The sequence below is a fragment of the Choloepus didactylus genome, assembly GCF_015220235.1.
Source record: "Choloepus didactylus isolate mChoDid1 chromosome 25 unlocalized genomic scaffold, mChoDid1.pri SUPER_25_unloc1, whole genome shotgun sequence".
Taxonomy (NCBI): domain Eukaryota; kingdom Metazoa; phylum Chordata; class Mammalia; order Pilosa; family Megalonychidae; genus Choloepus; species Choloepus didactylus.
In genome coordinates this window covers 255693-272956 of record NW_023637606.1, presented here as the reverse complement: position 1 = coordinate 272956, position 17264 = coordinate 255693, and the positions used below count along the sequence as shown (strand labels likewise).

Here is a 17264-nt window from a genome sequence, read left to right as displayed (position 1 = left end):
TCCTCCCCGCCATGGGTGGCTCCCTCCAGTGGCCAAGGAGAGCCACTGGCAAGGCTCCTGGGCAAGGCTCCCGGCCCAGGCATGTCCCCAGCATCTCCCCCATCCCTCACCTGACCCCGAGAGGTGAGTGCCGTGGGGGTTCACAGCCTCAGATCCCACAGGGGTCACTGGCCAGTTGGGAACACCCAGCCCCGTCCGTCCACTCCTGACTGCCCAGGCCCATGGCTACCCTGGACGTCACGCAAATAGCACGGGGGTGATGTGGCAACCAGCCTGGCCCCGGGGGCCTCTCTGGCTCTCTGGGGGTGTAACTGATCTGGCCGGACACCCAGATGCTTGCTGGTGCCTCAGGGTTCCCTGACTCCCTCTTCACACTGGGTGGGGGGAAGGTGGGTGTCACCTGTGTCTCTGCCCTGAGAGTGAGATGGGGAGAGGGCCCTGCAGGCTGTGGGGGGTCCCCTCTCCCCACACCCGGAGCCAGGAAGCTAGCTTGAGGGACCCATGCGGGGTTGTCACCCCCCTGAGCCTCAGCTCCTTCTCTGTACCATGGGCCAGTAACGGGGTGGCCAGGGGTAAAGCGGGGTGACCCAGAGACCCACGCCGAGTACACACCCGCCCCCTTCTCTCCAGCCAGAAACCCAGGCCTCCCCTCCTGGGGGTCCTGGGAGGACAGCACCCCCTCACCCCACCCCCCAGGAAGGGCCTCCGCAGACCCTGCTCCATGAAAACGCAGGTCCCTTCGGCAGCTGTTAGGGTGTCAGGACGGAGACGGCTGAGCCAGGCCAAGCGCCTGACCCCAGAAGCTGCCCGATTGTTTAGGACCAGCTGGATCGAGATGTGATTCTCATATCGCACCCTTCACCCACCTAAAGTGTGCAGCTTGGTGGGTCTTAGTAAGTCCTTAAGATTCGTGCCACCACCGCCTCTTTCTAGTTCCAGAACATTTTCACCACCCCAGACGGAAACCCCTTTCCCTGGTCAGTCACTCCCCACCCCTGCCCCAGCCGCTAACCTCCTTCCGGTCGCTGTGCATTTGGCTCTTCCGGACATGTCCTGTCGGTGGACTCACAGCACGCGTGGCCCTGTGTGTGGCTCCTTACCCCAGTGTCGTTTCCAAGGCCCGCCTGTGTCGCGACGTGTGTGGGAGCCTCCGTCCTTTCTACGGCTGGGTGATACCCACTGCGTGGATGGACGATTTCTCTGTCACCCGCCGGTTGACGTTTGGGGGGCTTCCACCTTTAGGGTATTGTGAATTGTGCTGCGAGGAGCATTTGTGTCCGTGCGTTTGCATGGACGTGTGTTTCATTTCCCGGGGTGCAGCCCTAGGCGCCGAGTCGCCGGCTTACGTGGTAATCTTTCTGGGAGCCGTGCTGGCTCTGTTGGACGTTCCCACCGAGGCTCCGGCCTCCCCACGTCCTTGCCAGCACTCGTGGGGGTCTGCTTTTTATTCCGGCCGCCGAGCTGGGGGTGCAGTGGCCGCTCACTGTGCTGTTTTGACCGACTTCGAACCCACACAGGCGCCGTACGAGCAGCACAGACAGCGGCTCCACACCTGCCCTGGCTCCCTCGTTCCGATCATCCCTCCGGCCTCCGTCAGCAGGAGGACGGGAAAGTGAGCTGCGGCGCATTCTGCCAGGAACACGACGCGGCCACGGAAAAGCAGGCCCCACTGCAGGGGAGAATCTCATGGTTGCAGAGCTGACATGAAGGGGGTCTGCTCGTGGATGTTCCAGAACGGGCACCACCAGCCTTTGGGGTGAGGCATCACCTGGGGGTGTGGCCCTGGGGGACGGTGGCTGGGAGGGACAGGGGCTCCTGGGCTCCAGGCCAGCCGTATTCTCGATTTGTGCACTGCTCTGTGTGGATAGTCCACCTCAAGGCGTCATCTCTTTATACACATGGACGTTTCGGGGTGCGCTGCAGGTACGGTGCCCCTTGGCTGCGGTCACGGCGTGTGTGGGCTTCACACCAGCTCCTTCTGCGTCTCCAGCCTCAGACCCGGGCCCCCACAAGTGTGCCCTTTAACAGCCTTTTTCTCTGATCCCAAACCTCGGCCAGGGTTCACGTGGTGTGTTCTGGTGTCCAGGCTCCTTGGACCCCGTGGCCGGCTGAGTGGGGGCTCCCCCGAAACATATCCACGTCCCAGTCCCTGGAAACTGCAGATTTTACCTTCTTTGGAAAAGAGCCAAGGCAAATGCAGGTAAGTCCAGAGTGGAAGGTGATCCTGGATTTTCAGGACGGGCCCCAAATGCCATTGCGGGGCCCTTGTAAGAGGAAGGCAGGGGGAGGTTACAGCGCCAGGAGGAGATGGCCACGTGGCCACAGGCCATGGACACGGCCGGAGCAGGCGGCCACCGGGAGCCGGGAGCAGGCTCTGGCCGGAGCACGGCCCTGCCCGTTGGCTCCCCGGCCCCTCAGAAAATGCGCTTCTGCGGCTCGAAGCCACCCATGGAGCACACGTGGCCTCCTTCCACCCGGATTCCTGCTTTTCTTTGCCTTTCCTAATGTGGTCACTTCGCAGGGTCCCAGCCAGAGGCCCCTCAGACTCGTCCAAAGGTCTCAGGGCTCTTGGTTCAGGTGAAACATTTTGGGTGAGAATCTGGCCAATGTGATGTAGGACAAGAGGGCCGTGTCCGGGACCTGGCGCTGCCCGAGCTGCAGCCTTGCCACGCCCTGTTCTCTGTGTTCGCTCCTCTGTCTCCAGCTGGATTGTGTGTTCTTAACATTTTCCCCATGGGGAGGGGACGCCGGGGTTGAATTGCAGATGTGCGCTACTGCATCCGAGGAGCCAGGCCCCGGAACCCTGGCCACGGCTCCTCCGGGGTGTGAATGAAAACTGGAGGGAGAGTGACTCCCACCGCTGGAGTTCAGGGCCCCAGGTTTGGGAGAACACGGGTTTGGGGGTCTACCGTCACACCGCGTAGCTGGAACAGCGAGGCTTAGGGAAAGGTTAGGGAATCCAGAAGCTTCTGGCCTGGTCCTTGGTGCTGCCGGGCTGTGGAGGAGGGAGGGGGTGTCTCTCCGAGTTGGGGGACCAGGCCTGGCTGACTCAGCTGCCCAGGGCTGGAGGGTGACCCCAGGACTGAGTCGGGTCTGAGGTCCCAGGCCTGGGGCTCCCCGGGGCAGGGGAGGCTGCTTAGACGCGGCTGCTGGTGGCAAACATTCCCGGCCGCTGGTATCACACGCCCCGGCCCGCGTGGGCGACTGGGTCTGGAATGTGCTGTCAAGAGCCTGCCGGCCGGAGTCCACACCCCACTCCGGGCCCGGGGGACGGCAGGGGAAGCCGAGGGCTGAGCTGCAGGCGCAGGTGGCCGCCCAAGCAGAAGTCCCCAGGACCTGCGTGGACTGTCCCCTGCCGCCCTCCAGGGCTGGGTGTGCTCCGCCTGCCCCAACATTCTTTCGGCTCCCTCTTATCCTGCCCAGGCCAGCTCCTCCCAGACCAGGCTCCTCCCCTCTCTGGCCTCAGTTTCCCCAACTGGACGAGCGGTGGCGTGCTTCCAGCTCTGACCCTAAGCTCTGGTTCTGCCCACCCCTGAGGATCTGCAGCCTTGGAGAACCTGGTTATCTCATTCCATTTGTCATCATGCTCATTTAGCAGAAGACAGAGGTTAATCCATTCTTCCTGCCACTTCCTGCTCACCCCGGCCCTGCCCTTGTGGGCTTGAAGGTAAACCGAGGCAGACGGGAGTGGACCAGGAAACCCGACCACCCAGCTCCAGCTGTCCCTGGGCTCTGGGATGGGAATTGGGCCGACCTGGGCTTTCACTCCAGGCTTCCAAAAGTTCATGCTGTGTGTCTTTGGGCAACTTGATTGACTTCTCTGAACTTCAGCAATAAACTGGGGATATAATGGTTCCCACCCCGAAGTTCTGCTTAGATGAATAAAGATTGCGACCCCAAAGTATGGTTGGACAATGAAGATGGCGGACGGAATCTCTAAATCACTGAACGCAGGCCTATCCCTTTAAGAAAAAAAAAGCCTCGGGGAGAAGGCAATAGTCAACCCCTGTTGCCAAGGCAACAACTCTGTCCCTGGAGAGCCAATCAGAGGGTTCTGGCGGCGCATGCTCCCCTTGCCTCCTGGGAGTTGTGGTTCCGAAGGTGTACTTCCGGCCGGGTTGACGCCTCGCAGTCGCCGTCAGCCTGGAAACCACAATTCCCGGCAGGCGGCGCGGATCGGCGCAGGCGCAGAGGCGGGTCGGCGCAGGCGCAGAGGCGGTCGGCGGCTGCCGGGCTCGCGTGCAGCATGTCGGCGCTGCCCTGGGGCCGAGGCGCGGCGGGGCTCGGATGGGTCCTGCGGACCCCGCGCCGCCCCTGCTTCCCGGCGGAGGAAGGTAACGCGGTGGGGAGGCCCGACAGCGACGCTGCGGCCGCTCCACGCGCGCCCCGCGGTCGTGACCTTTGGCTCGTCGGGCCCCTGGGATCCAGCTACCCCCGAACTTTCCCCCTTGCCTCTTGCCCCGTGAGGTCGTGGGGAACCCACTGACCTTCGACCCCGCATTTCCCGCGCCTTTGCCCTGCTCGTCTGACGGGTCGACAGGGCCCTTTGGCTCCGTCTCTCTTGGACTCTTGACCTTTGAACCCTCCTCTGTATCTTGGTCGGAGGAGCCCTTTGCACTTGACCCTGCGCGTGGATTTCCTTAGCGTTTGGGGCTCCCGTCACCCTTGACCTCTTGATTTATTTCCAATGCGACCCCGGACCGCTGACTTGAGGGTCCCTCGCCCGCCCCATCCTCCCGCAGCCGCCTTCTCTCTCCTGCAGGGGCCTCCGGGGGCGCGTGGGGCCGCAGAAGGAGCTCGTCCGCCCGCCCTCGCGAGCAGGACCCCCGGAAGGAGTGGGGCCGCGCCGAGCTGCTGGAGGGTGAGCCGGGGCGGTGCCTGGGGGCTGCGGCCCCTTCCTCCGCCAGTTGGTCGGGGGTTGCCCAGGAGGAGAGGTGGTCTGTCGCAGGGAGAAGAAAGAGGCTCAGTGCATGAAACGGGGTCCCCGCGGCACACCTGCCTCCCAGGGGGTCCCAAGGCTACGGGTGATGGTATGAAGCCTGGGTTCCCTCTCGGCATTTTCTGTAAATACCCGTTATCTCGTCCGTGCGTCCACCCGGCCTGCTATGTGCCAGGCACGCTGACCTTCTGGGGCTGGGGGCCTGATGGGGTACAGTCCCACGTGGCCCCCGACCCTGGCCTCATGGGTTGGTGGCATCTCTGTCCTCACCGCGCCGGGCCAGGCCGCCATCCTCTCCTTCCCAGTGCCCAGCCCCCCTGCACCTCACCCTTCTCCATATGGTTGTCAAGGGAAGCCTTAGAAACACTTTATTACAGAAAACACCAAATACACAAAAGCTGATACCACAGTAAACCACCAGGTCCAACCTGACCTCACTTCATCTGTTTATCATCAAGCCCAGATACTGTGTTGTTTAACAAGGGGACGGTTCCATAAATTCTGCAGCTGAAAGCCCTCCCCGCTGCGTCCTTTGTGCTCAGACTCAGCACTGAGCCCCCCACCGTGGCCCACAGACCTCCCGCCCCTGCCCCTGCCCTGCATGTCCCACCTGTCCCCTGGCTCTGTGTGGGGCTGGCTGCGTCTCGGCTCCTGCTCTCGGCTCCGAAGTCATCTCCTCCGAGAAGAGCCCTGTACTAATGCCTCCCCCACTTCCTCCCAGACACACATTCCAGCTGAAAGCCTTTTCCTGTTGGCTCTGGGAGTCTCTCGAGGTCTGGCCCACATCCCGCATTTTCACGCATGCGTTCCACAGGGCGTAACTGGGCGCCTGCCGGGGGCCCCTTTCTGGGCACCAGGAGTGCCGCTGTGGAGAAGCCAGCGAAAGCCCTTCTCCTCAAAGAGCTGGTGTTCCTGTGGGGGGGACAGATCAGAAAGCAGACAGACACATGAAGCAGGATCCGGTAGCCACTGGCAGCGCCAGAGGGGAAAAGTAGAGTGATCCACTGCCAAGGATGGCTGTGGCTGTGCCTAGGGAGCTTGGGCAGTGCAGAGGCCCTGAGACAGGGAAGCCTGTGTGGCTGGAGCGGAGGGGTGGTCACGTGGGCTTTCCCCTGAGGAAGGTGGGAGCCATGGGGGGCTCTAGGCAGAGGAGAGACGTGCCCTGACTCGGGGGCTGTCAGGTGCCCTCTGGTGGCCACAGGGAGGACAGACTGGGCACTGCTGGTCTGGGGGTGATGGCAGAGATGGGGAGAGGTGGATGGGTCCTGGGTAGATTTTGAGAAGTCACTGATGGGCTCGACCTGGGGGGCGAGAGCTATCCTGGGTGACCCCGGGGGTCTTGGCCTGAGGCCCTGGCAGGACTGAGGTGCTACAGCCTGAGAGGGGCAGGTCTGGGGGGGATATTGGGAGCCCATGGAGAGGCCGGAGAAGAGGAGCTGAGTGGGTGGGGGTGGGCATGAGAATCCTGCAGTGGTCCGGGGAGATGGGCACCAGGGGCGTGTCAGTGAGTGTGGTGTTAAGGCCTCCAGGCCAGGTGAGGCTGGCTGCCCCCGACCCCTGTGGAGACCAGCATGACGGGCTTGAGTGGGGCCCTCTGATGTTGTGCCCTTTGCCCCCACAGTGCTTGAGGCACGTGTGCAGCAGTTGCAGGCCGAGTCTGTGTCAGAGGTCACGGTCAAGAGGGTAGATGTGGCTCAACTCCCAAAGAGCAGCAGCTTGCAGCCACCAGGGAAGGCTGAGGGGGCCGTCCCGGGTCTCCAGGGCCGCTGGGCACAGAAACTGGACAAGGAGAAGCAGGCCATGCAGAGGCGCAAGCAGAGGTTGGAGGTGAAGCTGCAGGCCCGAGCCCAGCGGCTGGCTGAGGAGCGGCCGCCACCCCCGCTGCGAGTGGAGCCCCGGCTGCTGAGCGGGCACCTGGCAGGCTGTCTGCAGCGCTGGGCGCGCGGGAGCCCCGGGAGCCCCTGGGAGCAGCAGCTGGCGCAGGTGCTGCAGGAGGCCCCTCGTAAACTGAGCCGCCAGGAGGAGCGGGCCCTGGTGGACAGGGGCCCTGAGGCGTGGCTCTCAAGTCAGCGGCAGAAGCTCCTGGCCTTCCTCGAGTGCTGCCTGGCCGTGGCCCAGCTGCCCCTTGCCCACCATGTGCTGGTCACCCACCACAACAGCGCCCAGCAGCAGCGGCTGCTCACGCTCGCCATGTATAACACCGTCATGCTCGGCTGGGCCCGCAAGGTGAGCAGCTGTAGGGGGGTGGGCTGGGTGTCCAGGGCAGCCTGAAGACTTCTGTAGGGTAAAGATTCTAATAGCCTGGGTTTAATTTGCTTTTTTTCTAAGTTTCTAAGGTGGAAGTTTAGTCATCAATCTGAGATCTTTCATTTTTAATAATGGTTGTTTACGGCTATAAATTTGCCTCTGGGCACTGCTTTAGCTGCACCCAATTGTTTGGTACGTTGTGTTTTCATTTTCATTCGTCTCAGAATGTTTTCTAATTTCTTTTGAGAGCTCTCTTTTGATCCATGGGTTATTTAGGAGAGTGTCATTTGCAGACTCCTTTCAAAGGAGGAAAAAATGCCCCTCCTCCTCCTGCTGCGTGATCCTGCGACTTTAATATATGAGGAGAAACAGTAAAAGCTGCTGCCTGGTACTTAGGTAGGTGGAGGAACCGGTTACATTAAAATGCAATCCTCAAGATAGTAAGACAAATCCACGATGGAGAAATAGATGCATCTTTATTAACCCTTGAAAAAGCAACATCCAGGAGCACATCTGGTAACTGCCACGGTTCTTAAGTAGTAGCAAGGGTAAAACAACATGCTTCAAACTGCAAATCCTGGACGTGTCATGGAGAGACGCAAGGTGTCTCCGGGTGACAAAGCCGCAGCGCGTGCATTGCCTGGTTCACTGTCATGGGAAGCATGTGTGTGAGTTCCAGGAAGAGGCCACGAGGCTGGGAGCGGTGACGTCCCGGTCTGCGTTCCCGGGAGGGGCCCGGTCGGCGCGTCATGTTTGGCATCAGGCCTTGGTGGCTCCGCGCACGGCAGCACTTCCTAGGCCTGAGTTTGAGCCTCACCATGGACCACTTCACAATGGGAGGCCCGTCCTCCGTGAACCTCGGCCTACGTCTGCGAAGTGGGGAGACCTCACTGGTCCTGGGGGTCGGAGGATGCCCTCTGCGCTTGGCACACAGGGCTCCACGTACGTGTTCGGGGAGGGTGGGAAATCCACAAAGAACTCGGAACTTCGTCTTCACGTGGATGATGTTACTCAAAATGAAAAGAGGACACCCATGTTCTAGAAGTGCGGCCCGGCAGAGCTTTCCGTGACACGGGACGTGGTCCTCTCCATGCCGTCCAGTAAGGCAGCCTCCGGCGCTGCGTGGAACTGTTGCTGGTGAGAGGCCGGGTGCCTCATGTCCCTTTGTGTGCACTGTGTGGCTGTGTGGCCAGCGCCTGCCATGTTGGGCAGCCAGCGCTGTGGTCGCCGAGGACGGTGTGCTGGGCGGGAGGGGAGGGGTGTTTCCTTTTTGAAGGAGGGTAGTAAGCAGCACCCTCCTAAACAGCCAGTGGGTCAGAGGGGGCGTCTCGAGGAAAAGTGAATGAATTTCCTTCATCTGAGGTGAAAGAAAATGAAACACAACATCCCAAGGCTGATGAAGTGCAGCTAAAGCTGTGCTCACAGGGAAATTTATAGCCATGATTCCTGCCCTTAAAAAAGAAGCATTTCAAATCAGTAACCTCAATTTCAGCCTTAAGAAATTACTAAAAGGAACAAACCAAACCCACAGCACATGGGGGCAGGAAACCCTGAAGGTCAAAATGGAAATAAATGAAATAGACAATGGAAAAACAATAGACAAAAATCAACAAACCCAAACTTGGTCCTTTGAAAAGATCAAGAAAACCTTTAATCTCCGAAGCCGGGCTGACCGTGAAGGGGGTACGTTCTAGTGGCTCTGAGAGCATTCACGTTTGCATCTGTAAAACAGTAAAGAACAAAACCCACCGACAAGCCCCCAGGGGGGCCGCCACGCTGTCCTCTCCCACAGGAGCCGGGAGGAAGCCTCCGTCCCCACTAGGACGGGGCCTGGGGAGGGCGGGAGGGCGGGGGCCGGGCCGGGCTGTGCTGCCCGGACCCTCACATGACCCGGGACCCCAGGGCTGCCTCAGGGAGCTGCTGTACGTGTTCTTCATGGTGAAGGATGCTGGCCTCACCCCGGACCTGCGCTCGTACGCGGCCGCCCTCCAGTGCTTGGGGCGGCGGGACCAGGACGTCGGCACCGTCAGGAGGTGGGTGGGCACGGCCCCCGCCTGCCGGGGCCACAGCCACACCTGGGGGCATTGGGGCTGGGGGAGGTGAGCACGGGGCCCCCAGGGGACACCCCTCCTGGTGCCTCCACAGGTGTCTGGAGCAGATGGCGCAGGACGGGCTGCGGCTGCCGGAGCTCTTCCTGGCTGTGCCCATGTCTGTGGAGGAGCGGGCCGCCATCCTGCGTGCCGTGACCAAGGCCGAGCCCACCTTCAGCCCCCCGCTGCGGCCCCCGCCCCCAGTCAACACCTCCCCGCTGCTCCGAGAGGTCTACTCCAAGGTGAGCCGGGCCCGCGCGACCCTGGGGTCTCCCGGGAGCCCCAGCCACGTGCATGGAGGGGACCCCACCTCCATATCTTGGGGGCTCCTGCCCTGTACCCCGACCAGCTCTCACCGCCTGTGACACGGGGCTTGAGGTTTGGGGTGGTGTCCGGCCCGAGCAGGGGCTTGTAAGTGTCCTAAGGGAAGAGGGTGGGAGGTTCCAGAAGGAGGAGGAGGTGCTCAGGGGCTCCTGGAGGGGACAGCGACGCCGTGGCCTCGGCGAATGCCCCTTGTCCCTCGCCTGCAGATGCTCCCCGAGGCACCCCGAGGGCAAGTGTGAACCAGACACAGGGTGGGGCCTGAGGGCAGCCGGGGTTTTCCTCGGCCTTCACCGAGAGGTACCTCACGAGTCACAAAACTCACCCTTCATGGGGCTGCGCAGCCACCACCTGTCTAGTTCCAGAACGTTCCCAGCACCCGAAAAGACCCTGAGCCCACGGGCAGCCGCCCCGCCTCCCCCCGGCCTCGAATCCGCTCCCTGGTCTGAGACCCGCGTCAGCGGAATCACACGTGTCCTCTCGGCCGGGCTTTGGGGTTCATCTGTGCTGCCGCGTGTATCCCAGCTCCCTTTCTCTGTGGCTGGGTAACGTTCGTCCCTGGACGGACCCCGACTCGGTATCCTCGACGACGCACTGTTCCCCGCTTTTGGCTGCCGTGGGCCACGTGCTGTGGATGCTGGGGTGCGCGAGTTGCCTGGATGTGTGTTTTCAGGTCTCGTGTTGGGGTTTGGCCGTTCTTCGTGGCTGGGTCATTTGTTCACCCCGTTCTGAGTTTATAAACAGCGCCCTGGGGTGCAGCGAGGGCAGGCGGATCCCTTCTCCCCACTCTCCCGGTGGTGGCTGCCCTACGCCCCGTTTTTCCAGTGCAGCCCGTGGTGACTGGTGTTCGGGCGCTGGGCCGAGGGGGCCAGGGTCCCGGGATGTGTGGGGGTGCCACTCGCTCGGGACGGCCGCCTGGGGCTCACTGCCCGCTGCCCCCGCAGGACGGCCCCGTGGCCTACCCAAAGCTGCACTTGCCCCTGAAGACGCTGGAGAGCCTCTTCCAGCAGCAGCTGCACGTGGAGCTGTCCACATGCGTCCAGGTCGAGTCCGTGGAGAAGGCCCAGCCGCTGACGGCGGAGGTCCTGCAGGCGGTAGGGGCTGGGGCTGGCGGGGTGAGGGGGCTCTCCAGGCCCTGGGGGTGGTCTGGGCCTGTCTGAGCCCCAAGGCCTCTCCCATCCTGCAGGGCCCACTGCCGGGATGGGGTCCCTCCGGGGGCTGGCAGGGCTGGGGGTGCTTCCTGAACCCTGGCCTGCGAGCCTTGGGGTGTGCGGGTGACCCCAGCCTGCATCCCGCCCCCACCCCTGCAGCGGAAGACCCTGAAGAACCTGCGAGCCCGGTGGGAGGTGGCGCTCAGCCAGGCCCTGCAGGAGGCCAAGGCGGACCTGGCCCTTACCAGCCGGCACGGCCGCCCCACGCTTTACCCCTACCTGTGCCTGCTGAGCGAGCGGGAGTACGTGCAACTGCTGGTGCAGGTGGGCGGCCGGGCGCCCTCCCCGGCCCACGGGGGGAGATGGCTCGCGCGGGAGTGGGGCCCCGGTTCCCTTGCACAGACCACGGGGCTGCCCGGCCTGGTGAGGGGCTGTTGCCCAGGCCTGTGCGGCCCATCTGCCCAAGGCCTCTGCCTGGCCTGCGGTCGCCCCCTCAGGCCACAGCCCCCCGACCCCACTCCCCTGGAGAGGCGCCACTTTGGGGTGGGGAGGGGGTGATGGCTTTATTGAGGTGTCGTCCCAAGTCCACAGTTCACCCAGGAGAGCAGGCAGGTCAGTCGTTTTCAGTCCATTCCCGGAGTTGCAGAGCCAGCACCACTGGATAATTCCAGAATGTTCCCCTTGCCCCACAAAGCAGCCCCGGGCCCTGAGCACACGCCCCGCCCCGCCCCGGCATCCTCGAATCCGCTGCAGACGTGCCTGTACCCGACGCTGCGTCTCCGAGTCCCCCCCCAGCCCACCCCTCCTTCCTGTGGGTGCAGGAGGGGCTCATGGCCGCTGCCCCCCAGGTCCTGGAAGCGCTGCCCCCCCAGGGCGAGTCCCTGGCCTACGTGGCGCAGGAGCTGGGGCTGCGGGTGTTCAGCCGGCACGTGGTGCAGCGGAAGCAGCGGGAGGAGCAGGTGCAGGCCCTGCGGCGGCGCTACGGGCAGTACCTGCGTCTGCTGGCTTGCGACACCCAGGTGAGGCTGCTCGTCTGTCCCCCAAGGCCCCGAACCCACCCCGGGGACTTCTGTGCTTTCCCCACGGACTTGTTATTTCCAGACATCTCTTATAAGCGACTCACGCAGTGTCCATCCCCACCTGTTGGCTTATCTCACCGACCGCCATGTCCTCAGGGCTCGTCCGCGTGGCACAAGGGCTCGGCCTCGCTCCCTCTGGCCGGATGGCACAGCGCCGTGCGGATGGGCCGCCCTGTCGGGCTGTTCGTTTGCTGACAGACACTGGTGTTGCTTGCAGCGGGTGGCTGTCGTCAGTAACAAACGCTGCCGTGAACGCTGCAGTGCCCGCGCCTCCTACGAGACCCCGTTTGCCCTCCCCGTGGGTCGTACCGGGAAGCTGGGTCACCCGGTCGGACGGTGATCCTGGAGCTAAGGTGCTGAGGATCTGCCCAGTGGCTGCACCGTCGCACGTCCCGCCAGCGACGTGCGGGAATTGCGGTTTCTCCACGTCCTTCTGGCACTCACTTGACGTTCTCACGGGACGTTCCCATGGTCGTGAGGCGCTGGCTCGGCGCTCTGGTTTGCGTTTCCCTCACAGCTGATGAGGTTGAGGCCCTTCTCAGGTTGGCCATTTGTATCTCTGGAAAAATATCTCTTCAAGTCCTTTGCACGTATTTTGATTGGTTTGTGTTTTTCTTTGATGTTAAGTTGTAAAAGTTCTTTATTCTTCTGGATACAATGCCCTTGTCAGATACACAGTTAGCAACTGCTTTCTCCTGTTCTCTTGGTTGGCTTCACTTTCTTTATGATCTCCTTCTCGGCAAGGAATGAAATCAAATTGATCTTTTTTATTTTGTGGCTCGTGTTTTTGGTGTCATATCTAAGAATCTGTTGTCACATCCCAGGCTGTGAGGATTTGTCCGTTGCCTTCCAGGAGTTTTATAGATTTAGCTCCTCTGTGTAGGCCCTCGATCCATTTTGAGTTCATTTTTGTGCACGGTGTGCGTGTGGATTTCTGGTTTTCCCAGCACCATCTGTTGAGGAGCTTCTTTCCCCACCGAGTGGACTTGACTCCCTTGAAAATCAGTTGGCCGAGAGGTGAGAGTCGGTTTCCGGAGCCTCGTTTCTGTTGCAGCGCACGTCTGTTCTGCATGTCTGTGCCAGTGCCGCCCTGTTTTCATTCCTCTGGCACCGTGGTGCCGCTTTAAATCAGCAAGTGTGAGTCCTCCAGCCTGGCTCTTTTTTTCAAGATTGTTTTGCCTGTGTGAGGTCCCAGTTCCATGTGAATTTGAGAATCAGGTTTTTCATTTCTACAGAAAGTCTTGCTGTTTATGTAGGTCATCTTTAATTTCTTTCAACAGTGTTTTTTAATTTTCAGTGTAAGATCTTTTATATCCTTGGCCATATTGTATTCTTTTGGATTGTATTATAAAGGGAACTGTTTTCCTAATTTCCTCTTCGGATTGTCGAGTGCTGGTGTGTAGGAACACAGATGACTTTTGTCTGTGGATCTGTACTCTGCCACGTTGTTGAATTCGTTTATCTCTGGTAGTTTTCTTGTGGATTCCTTTGGATTTTCAGGATATAGGATCATGTTGTCTGCAAAGGGAGATAATTTCATTTTTCCCTCCACTCTGGAGGCCTTTCATTTGCTTCTCTTGCCTGACTGCTCTGGCAGAGCTCCTGCACGACGGCCCTTCCTGATCTGGGGGGACGTCGTCACTCTGTCCCCGTTGACAGTGATAATCTGCTCTGAACTTTTCATGTTTGCCGTTTATTGTGCTGGGGAAGTTCCCTTCCATTCCCAGTTTTCTGCGTGTCTTTGTCAAGCTGGGGTGCTGAATCGTGTGGTTTTCTCCTTCCTTGTGTGTTACTGTCTGTTAGCTGATGGGTTGTAAGGGAACTGCCCTTGCTTTCCCGGGCTAAATCCCACTTGGGCATCGTTGGATTTGTGTTAATGTGTCACTGGATTCAGTGTGCGGATCTTGGCGTCTCGTCCACAAGGTATCTGGCTGTGGCCAGCGGTGGCCTCGGGGACACTGCACAGCCGGGCACCGAGGTGTGTGAAGGACACGATGACAGAACGAAGGGACGACGTGTCGGTTCCTCAGCGAGTACTGAAGGCGGATCTGGGGCTTCCAGCCCAGCTCTCTTGATTCCTGTTTGTGTGGCTTTCGCTTTCCGTCTGTTTGTATTTGTATCTGTGAATGGCTTGTGGTTGGTCGTGCTCCTTCACCTGTTCTGTCCTTGTCTGCCTTTTGGTTGAAGAATTTCACCCGTTAGCTTTTAAGGTGATCACTTTGGTTGAAGAATTTCACCCGTTAGCTTTTAAGGTGATCACCGATAAGGCAAGACTCACTTGTGCCACGTTGCTAACTGTTTTTCATAGGTCTGTACCTGATTATTCTCCGCCTTTACCACCTTCCTTTTTGTTTCACTCATTCTCCGTAATGAACCGTCTTGCATCACTTCTTTTTGTAAATTTTTAAGGTATTTTCGTTACGGTCACCATGGGGATTACACTTAACATCCTAAGTTTGTCGCAGCTTAGTTTATTGCCACCAGCTTGGCTTCCGTGGCCTGCACACGCTCTGCTCCGTACCCTCCGTGCCTCTCCGTGTCGCCCAGTAACAGGTGTAAGCTTGTTTTCTGTGCATTTGAGTTTTAAGCCGTACAAGAAGTCAAGGACAGCTTCACAAGGGGAATCTGCGTTTATCCTTACAGCAGCCTGCACGGGAGGCCTTCCTTTCGCCCACAGCTCCTAGGCGCTGTCTGGCCTCCATGCCCTCCACACCGAGGCCCCTTATCCTTCCTGTAGGGCAGGTCCAGTGGTGACTGCAGCTTCTGCTCATCTGGAGATGTCTTCATTTCCCCTCATTTTTGAAGAACAGTTTTGCTGTTCTTGGGTAACTTTTTCTTTCAGCCATTTAAATATGTCTTCGCACTTCCTTCTGGCCTCTGTGGTTTCTAAGAAAGCGGATCCCCGCCTCACAATTCCGCTGGTGCTGTCTGCGAGATTCTCTCTTGGCGTGTGTGATGGTTCATCATAATGCAGCTCCATGCAGAGCTCTGTGCTCTTCCTGAGCAGTGTCTGTTGAGCTTCTTGGGTTTGTATGTTTATATCTTCCATCAGATTTGGGAGTCTTTCTGCCATTATTTCCTTGAATATCCTTCCTCCCCTCTCGCTTCCCCAGGACCCCCACCTTGCATATTTTGTGCATCGGGGCCCTTTGCCCTTTCACTTGCTTTTCTTTCTGCTCCTTGGACTGGACGAGCTCCTTGTCCCGTCTCCAAGTTCCCTGATTTCTTCTGCCTTCTCCAATCTGCTGTCAAACCCTCTGCTGAAAATTTTCATTTCAGTTACCGTCCTTTCCAGCCCCAGAATCTCCCTGGTTCTTTATTATTTCCGTCTCGTTATTGAAACTTCTCATGTTCACATACTGTTTTCCCGACTTCCTCTAGCTGGGCACCCGGGCTTTCCCGTAGTTCACTGGTGTCGTTGAGGAGAGTCGATCTGGGACCCTTGATGAGTGGTCCCAGAGCCCAGTTTCCTCCGAATAGCGCCAGTGACTGGCCGGCCTTCCCTGTCTGCTCCGAGCAGCCCCTCCCTGTGCCCGGTGCCTGGAGGCTGCTCGGAGCGGCCAGTCGGGAGCCAGGGCCCCCCCCAGTTGGAGCTGCACCCTTTGCCCTGTCCGTCTCCCTGGGGAGGGAGCACGCGCTCACACTGCTGCTCCGCCAACCCGCCAGGCGGCTCCGGTGAGCGTGGAACCTGGGCTGCCCTGGCCCCCTCGCCCTCTCCTGACACCCCCTCGCCCTCACCGCAGGTCGCCGAGCCCTGCCTCCCACGCCAGTACTGGGAGGCGCTGGGGGCCTCCGACCCGCCCGAGGCCCCGCCCGAGCAGCCCTGGCCCCAGCCCGTGCTGATGCAGCTGGGCAAGCAGCTGGCTGAGCTACTGGTGCAGGCCGTGCAGATGCCGCGCAGCCTGACTGGGCCCCAGGGCAGCTGCCAGCTCATCCCCGTGCTCTACCACGTATACTCCTTCCGCAGCCTCCACCAGGTGAGGCAGGGGCACCGGGGGGGGGCTCGGGTGGGGGCTTCCTTACCCGGGGCTGCCCTCGAAGACCCTCCCTGGTCCGGAGACGGGCAGGAGATGCAGCACGCAGAGGACAGGTCCTGGGAGGAAGCTGGGGAGGTGCAGGAGGTGTGGGAGCCCATGACCCACGGCAGGAACAGGCTCCCCTCTCAGCCCTGTCGGCACTGATGAGGGCCCGAGTCTCGGGGTACCATGGGATAGCCGACAGGAGAGGCGCCTGTGCGGTCTGCCGGCTGCGTGCTGCCTGTGCCACGCTCGGCCGAGGGCCCACCTTCCCTCGGCCCCTGACCCTGTGCCCGCCCTGTCCTGGCAGATCGGCATCCTGAAGCCGCACCCGGCCTTCTCACAGCTGCGGGCGTTGGCAGCAGAGCCCACGCTGACCTTCGAGGCTGCCGACCTCCCCATGCTCTGCCCGCCGCTGCCCTGGAGCTCGCCGCACGCGGGCGCCTTCTTGCTGGTGCCCACCAAGCTGATGCGTGCTGTGGAGGGCACCACACAGCACCTGCGCATGCTGGAGCGCTGCCCGCAGGTCGCGTTGCATGGGGCCCTCGACACCCTCACGCAGCTGGGCAACTGCGCCTGGCGCATCAACGGGCGCGTGCTGGACCTGGTGCTGGGGCTCTTCACCGGCAAGGGCTGTGCCCGCCTGGGCGTGCCACCCCCGCCCTCCGCGGTGCCCCGGCTGCCCGCCACCCGCCTGCCGCTGGGCGCCTCGCCCGCCCACAAGGCCGAGCTGCGGCGGGAGCTGGCGCGCTGCCTCAAGGAGGCGCGGGAGCTGCACAGCCTGCGGGCCGACGCGCTCTACCGCCTGTCGCTGGCACAGCACCTCCGGCACCGCGTCTTCTGGCTGCCGCACAACATGGACTTCCGCGGCCGCACCTACCCCTGCCCGCCGCACCTCAGCCACCTGGGCAGCGACCTGGCCCGCGCCCTGCTCGAGTTCGCCGAGGGCCGCCCGCTCGGCCCCCACGGCCTCGACTGGCTCAAGCTGCACCTGGTCAACCTCACCGGCCTCAAGAAGCGCGAGTCCCTGCGCGCCCGCCTGGCCTTCGCCGACGCCGTCATGGACGAGGTCTTGGACTCTGCCGACCGGCCCATGACGGTGGGCGCACGCGGGACCCCGCCCGTTTCCAGGCCCGCCCCCAGCCCCCCGGCAGCTCCCCGGCTCCTCCCGGCCGCCCCTGCCCCCCCCGGAGCCTTCTGTCTGCCCTGGGCCCCGACACGTGCGTCCCCCCAGGGCCGGCAGTGGTGGAAGGGCTCCGACGAGCCCTGGCAGACCCTGGCCTGCTGCATGGAGATCGCGCGGGCCGTGCGCGCCCCCGACCCCGCCGCCTACGTGTCCCACTTCCCGGTGCATCAGGTGAGCCGGCGCCGCGGGGCCTAGGGGCGGGGCGTGAGGGTGCGGCCTGGGCCGGGGGCCTGAG

The 17264-nt window shown here is 61.4% G+C and overlaps 1 protein-coding gene across 1 annotated transcript in view; it reads left to right on the top strand.

Annotated features, from left to right (window-relative positions):
- Positions 1-4203: 4203 nt before the first annotated feature.
- Positions 4204-17264, top strand: part of POLRMT (RNA polymerase mitochondrial) — a 15216-nt gene continuing 2155 nt past the window's right edge. The window contains exons 1-11 of the mRNA XM_037823791.1: positions 4204-4334; positions 4763-4861; positions 6561-7165; positions 9089-9219; positions 9332-9518; positions 10542-10691; positions 10908-11072; positions 11597-11767; positions 15571-15804; positions 16154-16942; positions 17078-17200. Of these exons, the coding sequence (XP_037679719.1) occupies positions 4247-4334; positions 4763-4861; positions 6561-7165; positions 9089-9219; positions 9332-9518; positions 10542-10691; positions 10908-11072; positions 11597-11767; positions 15571-15804; positions 16154-16942; positions 17078-17200 (2742 nt within the window). The 5' untranslated portion in view covers positions 4204-4246. The remainder of the gene's footprint in view (positions 4335-4762; positions 4862-6560; positions 7166-9088; positions 9220-9331; positions 9519-10541; positions 10692-10907; positions 11073-11596; positions 11768-15570; positions 15805-16153; positions 16943-17077; positions 17201-17264) is intronic.